Raw genomic sequence first — 14579 nt, 5'->3', positions numbered from 1 at the left:
AATGTGTGAACGCACACCCTCCATCCCGGAGGAGATGTGAACTAAAAGCCAGGTGTGGAAAACGCCCTGGAGCTGCAGGAATGGGAGAAGAACCAGAAAAAGAAATAGGACTCACTTGACCGTTTCCCCCAGTAACGTCCTCCCCAACTCCTGGGGGGTTTAGACTGGCATTCCCCCAAATCCGCTCCTGATTGGAGTGTGCCAGACCACATATTCGCTGGATTTAACCCAACCTCCCTGTGGGCTGTCAGGGACCAGGACAGACAGGGCTTTGCTTTTTTTTTTTTTTCTCCGAAGGGAGGCTGTGAATTCTGGCTTAGCCCAAGTTATGTCTGGGATTAAAAAATCCTCTATTCCCAGCATCTTTGGGGGGGAAAACTCAGGGGCTTCTGCTTTCTCTGAAGGTGTTGATGGAGGTACTGATAGCTATGCGAATGGTCCATCTAATCCCTTGAATTAAAATGCCTCGATACCCCAAAGCATAGAGCCATGTGTGAAAAACCTCCTGCCACCCTATCTCCCTCTGTTACCACCAGAGGGGCACCTAGGTAATTTTGGAGCCTGGACCTAAGGTCTTTGGAGGCCCGCTCCCTTTGCTGCAAGTTAAGCACGATCTCCTTACACACACTGTGACACATGCTGTATTTTTTAACACGTGTGTTCTTGAGGGCACAAACAGCAACTGAACTCACAAGAATGTAAGACTATAAAACAGGTATATATTTATGCAAATATGCATTGCGGAAACATTTCAACATGCAACTTAACATATTCCCATCCCACATATTTCTTTCCCTGTTTTGTCTCTAAAGCAGAGGTCACGCTTGGCACACCGGGCTGCCCGGCTCAATGCAGGCCAGCCGTGTGGTGTGGTGACCATACTACCTGGGACAGACGAAAGAGGATTTGGGGGCCTCCACGGGGTGTGGAGTGGCCCTGGACTTTGGCCCAGAAGTCCGAGGGTAAGAGGGCCTCTGCCCGCTACCGAAGAAATAGCTGCCCCTGGACAGCTATTTCCCTTCCTGCTTTGCAGCAGCAGCATGATATTTTTGGTGGCAAAAAATGGGCAATCAGAATGATCAGGGCGTAGGAGCATCTTCGCTCAAAGGAAAGGGCAAAGCATCTGGGGTTTCCCACGTTTACTACAAAGATGACTATGGAGGCGGAAGAGGCATGGCAGAAGTTTAAAAGATAATGCATGGTGTGAACAAAGCAGAGAGATACAGGTTTTTTCTTCCTTCCCTCTCTCTTAATATTGGAACTGGAGGCTCACCCAAGTAACAGAGGGTCAGGAGATTCAGGACAGATAAGCGGGGTGGTGGTGGTGGAAATACTTCCCCACACAAGATGCCGTTCAGAACTCACAGCCACATGATGTGATAGCTGCTGGCTCAGGTGGATTTAAAGGCAAAATTAATAACTGCTTCCCTTGTAGGCACAAAGACATATTATGCTGATTTAACTAAGGCTTTATTCAGAAGCAACGTCATTATATCTCCTTCTCCTTTCCCTCTCTTTTCTTTCTGATTCCACACCCCACGCTCTCTACACGATCCTCACTGGGACATCCAGACAGCAAAACACAAAAGATTACTAGATAGAATACAACAGGAAATTAGACAGATTCTTGGAGGAGGAGGAGGAGGAGGAGGAGTTCCAGTGACAGCTGTTGGCCATGGTGACATGATGGAGCCTCCATGTCCAGAGACAGTCTATCTCCAAATACCAGTTGCTGGGAGCAACAGTAGGAGAGAGTGATGGCCTTCTTGGAGACATCAGGTTGCTGGATTAGACCCAGCCGGACTCTTCTTTGGCTTCTGTGCAGCCTTTCCCCCCACTTCTCTTGTCCAGAAGCCTCCTTTGCCTGCAGTGGCTAGCAGGACTCTAAGTTTGCCCCACAGCAGGCAAGAGAGAAGTGGGCTGATGGACACGGCAGGCAGGGAGGGGTTGCACTCTGACCTGGGGGACTTTCTGGGAAGCAAAGTCTGAGAACCCCTGACACAGCTCTTTCTTTCCTAGGATTCCTTGGAGAGCGCTCTGCTAAGTTTGGCATCTCCAAGTCTTAGTTATAACACACATCCGTTGGGTTTCTGGAACAAACTCAGATAAAGGCCAAAAATATGCAAAGATAAACTATGCTAGAGGAAGGGACAAGATTGTATCAGTCAAGGTTTTTAACCATCAGTTCAGCTGACTTCCTGCTGACGATTAGTGGGTTGATTTTTTCAGCTTGATTATTATGAAGGGCAGCAAACTTGCATGAGACAGGAAACTCAGAGAGAATGTCATGTCTAGAAACGAGACTGCGGTGGCTCGTCTTCTTGCAGGCCTGCTCAACTTAGGACTCCCAGCTGTTTTTGAACAGCTACAGCTACAACTCCCATAATCCCCAGCTACAGCGGCGAGTAGCCAGGGATTATGGGAATTGTAGGCCAACATCTGCAGGAGGGCCAGTTGAACAGCCCTGATAGCGCGAATGCATGTGGAAAGCCATGCGGGAAATGCAGAAAGTTTCTCTCTCACTTGTCACATTCCTTCTCCAGGTCAGCAGCTCCTTCTAAGGAGCCAGCGGGGAGCTAACGGAGGCAGATTGGGCTGCTCCTTTCTCTCCCACCTTGCCTGCAGACTGGCCATTTGTCAAATGGTGTGCAGTTCACCACTGCAATTTTGACTGATATTTGCTCCTGATCTTTCCTCAGCCCTCTGACACACAGATATGTAGCAGGCAAAGTTTCACTTGCAGCATTTCCAGAGGGGGCTTTTAGCTTGCATCTCCTCTGCAATGGAGGGGGTGTGTACTGCGTTCACATATCGGCCAGATTTACCCTGAAGTCCTTGCGAGCTATCAGGGAGGACTTTATGCGCAATTCAGGTTTTTCATTGTGCGTTAGATTTATGTCTGGGACAAAAAAATCCACCTTTTGCACTGGGATTTTTGGACAAATTCGAACTCACAGTAAACCCTTGGAGGAGAAAGTGATGGGGCAAGGCTCACCTTCTAAATGTTTGTGGAAAGTACTGGAGTAGGGCATCAGTGGGTGCACAAATTACTCTCAAGGTGCCTGGGGTAATTGCTCTGATCTGGGATGATCTAAAAGGTGCACCCCCACACATACTTTGAAAAACAGGAATGAAATACGCTCATTCGTGGGATTGCTAAGGGCATAAGAAACCTGCCCTCCTCCTCAGTTTGCTTTCCCTCTGCATCATCCGAGTCCACAGTGTAGGACAGTCCCAAGGACCAAGAGTGTCATATGGGGATAGCCCATGGGGCACAGGCCCCCAATGAATGGCTCAGAGCCCCGAATCTCAGCAGCCCCCTCCCTCCTCCACGACCTCTTCCAGAAAAGAAGCGCAGCCGTGGAGGCTCATGCACAGAGCACGGGAGAAAGAGCTCCTACCCTTCTCGCATTTTAAAATTTTATTGTTTTTTTCCAATATCTTAACAATCCAATTACATTTAATTAAGTAAATATTGACTTCCTGCTTACCAGTCTGCACAGTTCATATTAGTTATACAAATCTACCATTGCTATAATAATTCAAAAGATATATACTCCACAATGCAAACTCAATTTTACCCTGCCCAACCTGCTGTTTTTACTAAATTTCAAACCCTGCTGAAAGGTCCATATTGGAAAAATAGTTCTTTAAGTAAAGTAAGAATGGTTCCCAATCTTCTTTGAAACATTCCAAGTTTTCATCCCTTATGAGTGCTGTAAGTTTTGCCATCTCAGCGTATTCCAAAATTTTTATCAACCAATCTTCTTTTGAGGGCATTTTATTATCTTTCCATTTCTGCGCATATACTATTCTAGCCTCCGTGGTTGCATACATTAAAAATGTTAAGTTTCTTCTGGAGAACTCTCCTTGCGTTGTTCCCAGCAGGAAGGATTCTGGCCTCTTAGGAAATGTCATTTTAAAATTTTTCTTCAACTCATTATATATCATATCCCAAAAGGCCTTTGCCTTCCCACATGACCACCATGTATGAAAAAAGGTTCCTTCACATTGTCCACATTTGGAACATTTTTATACATTAATGCTAATTTTTTCAGTGTCAAATACCACCTGTACATCATCTTATAATAATTTTCTTTTAAAGTATAACATGCAGTGAACTTTAAATCAGTTTTCCATAATTTTTCCCAAGCTGCCATATCTATATTATGACCCACATCTCTTGAGCCCATTTATCATAGTCATTTTAACCACTTCATCTCTTCTCCTACCCTGGCTCTCTGCTGCTCCCACCTTCAGGGGTGCTGGATTATTTATGTATTTATTTATATACCGCCCTTCCAAAAATGGCTCAGGGTGGTTATTTATTTATTTATTTATTTATTTATTTGATTTCTATACCGCCCTTCCAAAAATGGCTCAGAGTAATAACAAATAATGGTTTACATTATTATAACATTAGGGATATTTTAAAAACAACAACACCATATGTAATTATTCTTGGAAGGTGGTATGATTGCAGATCTTTTAAGTATCTTGCAATTCCCCTGATTGATACTTCTGCCCCTGCTGACTGGGCAAAGAGGCACCTTTCTAACATGTTGATTCTCATTATTTAGCAGAGGGAGAGCAACCAGCCCTATCCACCCCCAGCATAGTACCTCTCCAATGGCTGTTGCTGGTGTCTAGCTTACACTGCAATAAATAAATAAATAAATAAATAAATAAATAAATAAATAAATTCATTTTTAGATTGTGAGCCCTTTGGGGACAGGGATCCATCTTTATTTATTATTTCTCTATGTAAACTGCTTTGGAAACTTTTGTTGAAAAGTGGTGTGTGTGTGTGTGTGTGTGTGTGTGTGTGTGTGTGTGTGTGTGTATGTATATATATTTGTAGTAGTAGTAGTAGTAACTCCTGGAAAATGGCAGACTTTCACCAGATGTATTCAATCAAGAAAATTTGGTCTTTCTTTAGAAGGCAGGACCACATTAAGCGGCTCCTTTCCTCTTTTCTTCTTCTCTGCTTCTCCTTTCTGTAGGGGAATCTCTACCGGGTGCAGTGGTGGGTTCTCCTTCCAAAGAGGTTTTCAGACAGAAACAATACAGCCACCTGCCAAAGATACTGTAGTGGAGTCCTCCACTGGGCAGGGGTTAGACCAGAAGACCTCCTCCAAGGTCTCTTGGAGGTCTCTAACATTCTATTATTTGTGTCTAATCCAGGAAGACTCTTCTTGTGCTTATGACAGTGTTTTTTTAAAGGAACACAACAGCCTTGCTGGATCAGGCCCAAGGCCTATTTCGTCCAGCATCATGTTTCCCACAGTGGCCTCTGGGAAGCTCACAGACAAGAGGTGAAGGCATTTCACCTCTCGAGTCATTGTTCTCCTGGAACTGGTATTAGGAAACATCCTGCCTCTGAGCCTGGAGACAGTCTATAGCCATCAAGACTAGTCCTCCAACAGACCTATCCTCCAATAACTTATCTAAGCCCCTTCTAAAGCCATGCAAGTTGGTGTCCATCACCACATCCTGTGGCAGAGAATTCCATAGATTATCTATGTGTTGTGTGAAAGAGTGCTTCCTTTTGTCAGTCTTAAATTTCCAGGCAATCAGTTTCATGGGATGACCCCTGGTTCTAATGGACAGGAGAGCTGGTCTTGTGGTAGCAAGCATGACTTGTCCCCTTAGCTAAGCAGGGTCCGCCCTGGCTGCATATGAATGGGAAATTAGAAGTGTGAGCACTGTAAGATATTCCCCTTAGGGGATGGAGCTGTTCTGGGAAGAGCAGAAGGTTTAATGTTCCCTCCCTGGCAGCATCTCCAAGATAAGACTGAGAGAGACTCCTGCCTGCAACCTTGGAGAAGCTGCTGCCAGTCTGTGAAGACAATACTGAGCTAGATAGACCAATGGTCTGACTCAGTATATGGCAGCTTCTTATGTCCCTAATGTTGTGAGAGACATCTCTATCCTCTCTCTTTTCCAGTTCTAGAATATCCTTTTTGAGTGACCAAAATTATACACAGTACTCCAAATGTGGCCACACCATAAGGGTATTATAATATTGGCAGTTTTATTTTCAATCCGCACCCTTCCTAATGATCCCAAGCATGGAATTTGCCTTTTTCACAGTTGCTGCGCACTGAGTCGACACTTTCATTGAGCTGTCCAGCACAACCCCAAGATCTCTCTCCTGGTCAGTCACTGACAGCTCAGATCCCAACAGCGTATATGTGATGTTGGGGTTTTTTGCCCTAATATGCGTCACTTTACACTTACATTGAACTGACATTTTGAGCCAGCGTGGTGTAGTGGTTAGAGTGCTGGACTAGGACCAGGGAGACCCAAGTTCAAATCTCCATTCAGCCATGGTACTAACTGGGTGACTCAGGGCCAGTCACTTCTCTCTCAGCCTAACCTACTTCACAGTGTTGTACCCCAACAAAGAGAGGTTCTTTTCTGGGTCAGTAGCCAAAACACTTCACCAGCCGAGAAGGATGTAAAAGGCTTTATTTTGCTCTATAGTAGCAAAGGTCTTGGATAGCTCACGCTCAAGTCCAAGACCCTGTTCATTTACAAGCATGACATATTTATAACCTAGAAAATCATACGTAGGTACTGCCCCTTTTCCTTTGTCTGGACTTTCTGTAAATTCCCAGCTAACTTCTGTGCATGTATTCTTTTAGGTGAATACCTCATCACCTTCTTATCTAGTTTCTCCTGGCCCTCCTTGGCACAGAAAAGCAACTCCTTATAAGGATTCCCTAGGCCCCCCCTTACACAGACAGAAGATATCAAAGGTAACATGGCTTCAGTCTGGTTCAGGCCTACACCAACAGGGTTGTTGTGAAAGAGAAACTTAAGTATGTAGTACACCACTCTGGGCTCCTTGGAGGAAGGGCAAGATATAAATGTAATAATAAGAATAATTGTCCATTCACCCAGTTTGAAGAGATCCTTTTGGAGCTCCTCACAATCTGTTGTGGATTTCACTTTCCCTAAATACAGTACAATGAATATTTATATACTGCTTTTCAACAAAAGTTTCCAAAGCGCTTTACACAGATATAAATAAATAAATAAGATGACTCCCTGTCCCCAAATGGCTCACAATCTGAAAAATAAAATAAAAATAAACATAAGAGAGACACCAGCAACAACCACTGGAGGGATGCTGTGTCGGGGATGGATAGGGCCAGCTGCTCTCCTCCTGCTATATAAAGAGAATCACCACCACAAACAGTTGCATGTCATCTGCAGATTTGGCCACCTCGCTTCTCACCCGTTCATGGCATTGTACCCGGAATTTTAATCATGGCATCACTCTCCTCTTGCTTTAACTCTATGGTCTTCCTGCCATAGGGAAAGCGCTTCGGTCCCTTTCGGCATTTTCCGGCCCTGAAGACGTCACGGCTCCCGACGGGCGGCGGTGCCCTGCTTTTCGTCCTCCCCCGCGGCCGCCAGCGTCGGGTTCCACCTATCTTCAGTTCCTACGCCACTCGTCCCTTTCCGCCGCCCGCCCGAGCCTGCCCTCGGCGCCTCCCCCGCCCGTCCGGAGGCCGCCTCGGTTTTTTCCGGCGACGCTCGGGCCCGGCTCGGCCGCTTCCGCCGGCCCTTGTTGTGGCTGGGCCTGCGTCTCCCCTCCGCGACAGGCGGGCGGGCCCGGCCGGGCCTCTCCCCACCATGGCGGCCTTCGGGATCCTCAGCTACGAGCACCGGCCTCTCAAGCGGCCGCGCCTGGGCCCGCCTGACGTGTACCCGCAGGACCCCAAGCAGAAGGAGGTGCGGGCAGCGAGGGGGGAGGGAAAATGGGGGGACCCGGGTAAGGGGGCGCCCTCCGCCGGGGGGGGGGCTGGACCTGACAGCACCGCGCCCCAGGGCCCCTAGGAAGGACGACGAGGAGGAGGACGCCCCCTGTGGCCGAGGGACCCAAGGCACCCTCCCCTTGTCTCCCCAGGGGGGCCCTTTAACAGGGTGCTGTGATGGGAGGGGCTTCACCTGCGGCAGGCCACGCCCCCATCCCAGGGTCTGGCAGGGGGCTCCTCCCCCTCCTCACATGCCCAAGTAGGCTGAGCTTGCCTACCTGCCTGGCCCCCCCCCCCCCACCTGGGACCACCTGCACACCAGCCCCCGCTGCTGCAAGTGTGCAAGGTCTTCCCCCCAGAGTGTAGGGAGGAAGCAATGTGCAATGTCCAGCCCTCCGCCCCCACCGCAAGTGTGCAAGGTCTCTCCCCCCCCCAAGTGCAGGGGGGGGAGCAATGTGCAGAGGAAGGAAAGGGCCCTTGTTGGGGGCTTGTGTGGCACTGCGTGGCATCCCCCAAGTCAAGGGTCTCAGGGAGCAAGGCTGGGAAAAGACACCCCCCCCCTTTGCGGAGAGCTTGGAGATCTGCTGAAGCAGCTTCATGTGCATATATCAGCAGGCCAAAGGGCTTCTCTGATCCAGTAGCAGTCTCTCTCCATCCCTTCCCAGCTGCTTTCATTTCCCTCTACTCTGTTCTCCAGAAGCTCAGAGGCAGGAAATAAAAGCAATGAATTTTCTGTCTCCGCTCCCACCCTCCTCTGGGTTGCTGCTCTCAAGCCTGGAAGCTCAATGTTTAGGAATTTCACCTAGTACCTTCAGCTAAAGTCACCATAAAGGCTGACTAAAAATGTAATACAGGTGAGCTTGTGTGGGCCCACATTGTTAGATGTGTGGGAATATATTTGTCAGGCTTCAAAGTGCCATGGGGCACTCTGTTGTTCTTGCTTCAGCATACTTGTAGTTCATCACAACTACACGTGAGCACTGTAAGTAATTCCCCTTAGGGGATGAGGCCGCTCTGGGAAGAGCATCTGCATGATTGCATGCAAAAGGTTCCAAGTTCTCTCGGTGGCAGCATCTCCAAGATAAGGCTGAGAGAGACTCCTGCCTGCAACTTTGGAGAAGCCTCTACCAGTTTGTGTAGACAATACTGAGCTAGATGGACCAGTGATCTGACTTGGTATATGGCAGTTACTTATGTTCCTATGTACTTAACATAGCTATTCTAATGGAATTGGTAGTTTTGTTGGCTGGCTTAATCTATTTTTTTAATAGCAACTTTTTCAAACAAAATTTTTGTTTTGCTGGATAAGGGACAGGGCTATAGCTCAGTGGCAGAACTCTTGCTTTGTATGAAGAAAGTCCTAGGTTCGGTCCCTGGCAGTGTCTCCAGGTAGGGCTGGGAAATAACATGTCTAAGTCCCTGGAGAGCCACTGCCAGTCAGTGTAGACAGTCCTGAGCTAGATGGACTGATGCTCTGACTCGATATAGGACAACTTCCTCTGTTCCTTGACCAAAACAAAATACCTCTATTGAGTCCAGTGCTCTGTCTCCATCAAAGGTCTGCCATATCCCATCCTACGCTCACAAGCAGGGTGTAGGGGACAGAAATAATTGTTCCCTTTTGATACCCCACAACTTCTGTTCTTGGTTGTGTCCTCTCCTTTCTTCTGTAGGATGAGCTGACAGCTCTGAACGTGAAGCAGGGCTTCAATAACCAGCCAGCCGTCTCTGGGGATGAGCATGGCACTGCCAAAAACGTGAACTTCAATCCCGCCAAGGTGAGAGACTTGACTGTGCTGATGCCCTTACATCAGCCTCGCAAATGATTGCTCAGCTCCAGACAGAAATAATCAATAGTGTTGGTTCTGGGTCCTCTCTATGTGCATTTGGGGAGGTAAAAATATTACACTCTTTTGTAGCACATTTTGAAGCAACTATATATTGCTACAAAAACATTACACCCCAAAATATTGTACCCTTTTGTAGCAATTATATCCACCAGCTTCCCAGAATATCTCTGTTGTTTTCTGAATGTATTGGATCAGAGTTCCCGTCTGATGAAAGTTCAGCAGCTGCTTACCTTGGCAAATGCTTTTTTACTACCTTGTGTTATCCTGATTTGCGGATGGGTCCATAGCTATCTGCTTTGCATGTAGAAGGTGCCAGGTTCAGTCCCTGGTGGCATCTCTAGGTAGGACTGGGAAATATCATGTCTGAAGCCCTGGAGAGCCACTGCAAGTCAGTGTAGTAGACAATACTGAGCTAAACCCCTGCTAACTGGGCAAAGAGGCACCTTTTAATGAGGTGATGCTCTTTATTTAGCAGGGGGAGAGTAACTTGCCCTAACCACCCCCAGCACAGGACCTCCAGTGACTGTTGCTGGTGTCTGTCTTATGTTTCTTTTTAGATTGTGAGCCCTTTGGGGTCAGGGATCTGTCTTATTTGTTTGTTATTTCTCTGTGTAAACCGCCCTGAGCCATTTTTGGAAGGGTGCTATAGAAATCAAATAAACAATAAACAGAAATCAAATAAACAATAAACAGAAATCAAATAAACAATAAACGATAGTCTGACTCAGTAAAAGGCAGATTCAGATAATCATATTTGATCTGGGGAGTCAGGATTCTGATAGCATAGGGAATGGGTTATTCGTAGCAGAAACCAGGTCCTGAGTGACGGGGAGAGTTTTGAGCTGTCTGTCCCCCAAAGGTGGGCGGCCTGGATGATTCTGGGTATGTGTTCAGGCTTCAACAGCTGCAAGCTGGGTTTGGACAGATCACGTAACCTGCTTGTTTCTCCAAAAGGTGGAAGATATGTTTTGCCTGCAAAAAGCTTTCTGAAGTTGGGGGCAGTGTTCCCTCTGTGTGTTTTTTAATTTCGGTGCGAAATGAGTTTTGTTCTGGGTGGCAGTATCAAGGCAGCGTGTGTGCACGTGCATTCAGAGTGGGGCCTTCCTGATTCAAACTGAGTGGGATCTAAAATTAACTAAGTAGACATAACCCCCCCACACTTGTAAGTACATGCACATGTGTACGCCTTAGAGGGAACACTGGTTGGGGGAATGGGCCATTCATTCACTGGCTACATGAAGCTTTAAACATTGGGATGATGGCAGCCTGCATTTGGTGGCTGAGTTGAGGATGTCCAGGCTAGTGAGTTTTGTTTTTGATGAGGCTGCTTGGGAGCTCCACCAGCCTCTGGCCATGAAGGTTAGGATCTCAGCTCCTCATTCTCTTCTCTTTTCCAGATCAGTTCAAACTTCAGCAGCATCATTGCTGAGAAACTGCGCTGCAACACGCTTCCCGACACAGGCCGCCGGAAACCCCAGGTGAACCAGAAGGATAACTTCTGGCTGGTGACGGCCCGCTCCCAGAGTGCAATTAACAACTGGTTCAATGATCTGGCTGGGACCAAGCCCCTCACTCACCTGGCTAAAAAGGTATAGAACAGGGAAGGTTGGTGGGAAGGAGAGGGGAACCTCTCGGGGATGGATGAAGTGTGACCTGGGAACCAAGAATGTCCCTCATGCTGTTACAGTTAGGCTGTTTGGGAAAGAAATGGCTCAAAACAGACACATGACAGAGGACAGAGTCTCTAAGAATTGTGGAAGGAAGAGGAGACTGGGTGGGAGAGGAGCCATTTGAGGCACTGTTTGGAGAAGCAGGAGAGATTCAGAACAAAAGGGATTCCCAGGTGTGGTTGACTGCAACTCCCAGAATCCCCAGCTTCAATGGCCTTTGCTGGGGGATTCTGGGAGTTGTAGTCCACAACATCTGGAAATCCCTGTTAGAGGGACCGCTGATTCAGAAGCATCTGGATAGGCATGTTATTGTGGGGGACAGGAATTAGCAGCTATTAATGAGCTCCTGGGATGATCTCATGGCAGTGGTGGGAGCTGTAGCTATAGGCCAGGGGTCCTCAGCTTTGAGTCCCCAGATGTTGATGCACTGCAGCTCCCATAATCTCCAGCCAACAATCCAGACATTTAGGCTTAGTTTATTAGCCAACCATTATTTGTGGTCGCCAGCAATCCCCTCTCTTCCCTCATACCCTTTTATGGCACATGGGCAGAGGAGTGTTGTTTGCACTGGGAGATGAAGATGGTAAGAAACAAGTGGGAGTGCTCTTCTACTGCTCGGGAATAATTTGGCAGTGGAAACAAGACCTCTTGCCGGAGGGCAGTGGGCTCTTGGCGCTTGCAGGCTGGCAAGTGCATGTGTAGATACCTGTCCCCAGCCACTACGGCCTTCAGCCAGTGGTTTCAGACGATGGGAATTGTGGTCCAGCAGCATCTGGGGACCCAAGGCTGGGACTCCCTGCTCTGGGCCCCAGGAAGTCTCTTCTCCAAAATGGGAGCTCTGTGCTGTTTGGTTGGCATCTGCCCACAGCCTGCTTCTGAGTGCAGCATGTGGATTGGGAAAGTCTCCTCTCGGTGGCCTTGACTCCAGCTCTGGTGCTCCGTCCCCCGGCAGGTGCCCATCTTCAGTAAGAAGGAAGAAGTCTTTGGATACCTGGCAAAGTACACAGTACCTGTGATGAGAGCAGCCTGGCTGATCAAGATGACCTGTGCTTATTACGCGGCCATCACAGAAACCAAAGTGAAGAAACGGCACGTCATCGACCCCTTCAGTGGTAAGGGCTACTTCTTCCTTGTTACAGGGGGCCCCCGGGGCCCCCTCCAGGGCTGCATTCTGGGAAGGGGCTTCTTTGCCTTTCCCGGAGCTGCCTTCCAGTTGCGCCACACCTTCATTGTTCCGCTAGATCCAGTGACGTAGTTTGGACGGTGCGGGCCTGTGTTCAGGCTACCCCGGTGGCCTCCCCAGCGGTGGGCAGCCCCATCCCCACTGGTGATGTGTGCCTCCTCCCCTTGCTCCTGCAGGGTGCTGCCTCCGGTTTCCACGGCTGAGAAGCAGGGAGGCTGCAGTTCCGTCCCCCTCTGAAGAGAGGAATTGGGGCCAGCCTACCTGCTTCTCAGCAGCCCCCGAGCAGGATGGGAATGAAGAGCACGCGTGCATTCTCCATTCCCAACCAGCTCAGAGGCCGCTGGGAAGCAGAGAGGCAGGCCCTGATTCCTCTCTCCAGAGGTGAATGGAGCAGCCCCTGCCCCCGGCTTCTCAGTGGTGGTGGATAGCGGCTGCAGGTGGTAGTGAGGGCAGCAGCTGGCGGAGAGGAGCAGCAGATGGCAAGGGGCGGCAGGAGCCACAGTGGCACGTGGGGGCAGAGTATGGAGACCATTGGGGGGCCCACAGTGCCCCCTGCCTCCGCCCTGGCCTGTGTTCTTTGAGAATGTTGGAATACCAGTAGCGCTGCCCCTGGCTAGAATTCATGGGTAGGTAACCTTGGCTCTCCAGTTATTGGTGAACTACAACTCCCATCATTCCCAGCCACAATAAATCGTGGCTGGAAATGGTGGGAATTGTCGTTCTGCAACAGCTGGAGAGCCAAGGTTGCCTATCCCGTGTTAGATCTCTGGCCCTTGCTGGTATTTCCCCCCCCCCCCCTTTGCCAGCCTGGGGCCAGTTTGCGCCTCCAGCATTGCAGCCTGGTGCCCCAAGTCCATGGCCTGACTTCCAGCACCTTGCTTTCCTGACTCCCCCGAAGCCCACCTGCTCGTCTCCCTGCCTCCCGGGTCCACTCCATCCCTCTCTCAGTGGCCTCCTCTCCCTCCTCTGCTAACAGCCACTCTCCCTTTCAGAGTGGACGCAGATAATCACCAAGTACCTGTGGGAGCAGCTACAGAAGATTGCCGACTTCTACCGGCAGCTGCTGGCACAGACCTGTGGCTCGCCCTCCAGCCTCATGCCCCAGGACGTGGAGCACTGTGTGAAGCAGTGGGACTACAACGAGAAGCTCGCCATGTTCATGTTCCAGGTGAGAAGGGGGCCCGGGCCCAGAAGGGGCAGGCAGCCAGCCAGCCAGCCATCGCCTGGGCTGCAGCGGCTCCCCTGCCCCTCATGGGCGAGGCTGAACTCGGTGGGGTCCCTCCCGAGTGGGAGGCGGGCCCCCGGAGAAAGGCCGGCCCCCGCCTTCTGCCTGCCTGCCCAGCTCTGCCCTTCTGCTTCCAGGACGGGATGCTGGACCGACACGAGTTCCTGACCTGGGTCCTCGAGTGCTTCGAGAAGATCCGGCCCGGAGAGGACGAGCTCCTGAAGTTGCTCCTGCCCTTGTTGCTGCAGGTCAGCTTGCCCTCTCCCACCGGGGCAGAGCCCATCCCTGGCACTTGGGCTGCGCCCTCGCAGATGCTGCTCTCCTCGTAATGAGAGGTGCTCTGGCCGTAGTGAGCATGAGCAATCCCCTTTGCTAAGTAGGGTCTGCCCTGGTTTGCATTTCGATGGGTGACTGCTTGTGGGTGCCGTAAGATACTCCCCTTAGGATCTTGCCGCTTCAGTGGTAGAGCATCTGCTTGCATGCAGAAGGTCCTGGGTGCAGTCCCTGGCAGCATCTCTAGGCCGGACTGGGAAAGACTCCTGGCTGAAACCCTGGAAAGCCTCTAGTCACTCTAGGCCAGAGGTTTGGCCCTCCAGCTGTTTTTGGGCTCCAGCTCCCATCATTCCCAGACACAGTGGCCAGTAGACAAGGATGATGGGAGTTGTAGTCCAACATCTGCAGGAGGTCCAAGGTTGTGCAGCCCTGGCTTAGACAGTACTGAGCTAGATGGACCAGTGGTTTGACTTGGTATAAGGCAGCTTAAGATCAGGTATAAGGCAACGGAAGAGAGCTGGTCTTGTGGTGGCAAGCGTGACTTGTCCCCTTGGCTAAGCAGCAGGGTCCACCCTGGTTGCGTATGAAAGGGAGACTAGCAGTGTGAGCACT

The 14579-nt window shown here is 49.7% G+C and overlaps 1 protein-coding gene across 4 annotated transcripts in view; it reads left to right on the top strand.

The window, feature by feature from the left end:
• The first annotated feature begins 7421 nt into the window (after window positions 1–7421).
• Window positions 7422–14579, top strand: part of MED12 (mediator complex subunit 12) — a 41381-nt gene continuing 34223 nt past the window's right edge. For 2 of the 4 annotated variants that reach the window (XM_053274261.1, XM_053274259.1), the window contains exons 1-6: window positions 7423–7743; window positions 9440–9544; window positions 11014–11205; window positions 12239–12398; window positions 13462–13637; window positions 13832–13942. In XM_053274261.1, the coding sequence (XP_053130236.1) occupies window positions 7645–7743; window positions 9440–9544; window positions 11014–11205; window positions 12239–12398; window positions 13462–13637; window positions 13832–13942 (843 nt within the window). In that variant the 5' untranslated portion in view covers window positions 7423–7644. Of the gene's footprint in view, window positions 7744–9439; window positions 9545–11013; window positions 11206–12238; window positions 12399–13461; window positions 13638–13831; window positions 13943–14579 lie in introns of all 4 variants that reach the window. The other 2 variants (XM_053274260.1, XM_053274258.1) reach the window with 2 other exon arrangements.

The sequence above is a fragment of the Hemicordylus capensis genome, chromosome 11 (genome assembly GCF_027244095.1).
Source record: "Hemicordylus capensis ecotype Gifberg chromosome 11, rHemCap1.1.pri, whole genome shotgun sequence".
NCBI lineage: Eukaryota > Metazoa > Chordata > Lepidosauria > Squamata > Cordylidae > Hemicordylus > Hemicordylus capensis.
Note: the sequence above shows the minus strand (reverse complement) of the source record. Positions and strands in the feature narration are given on the sequence as shown.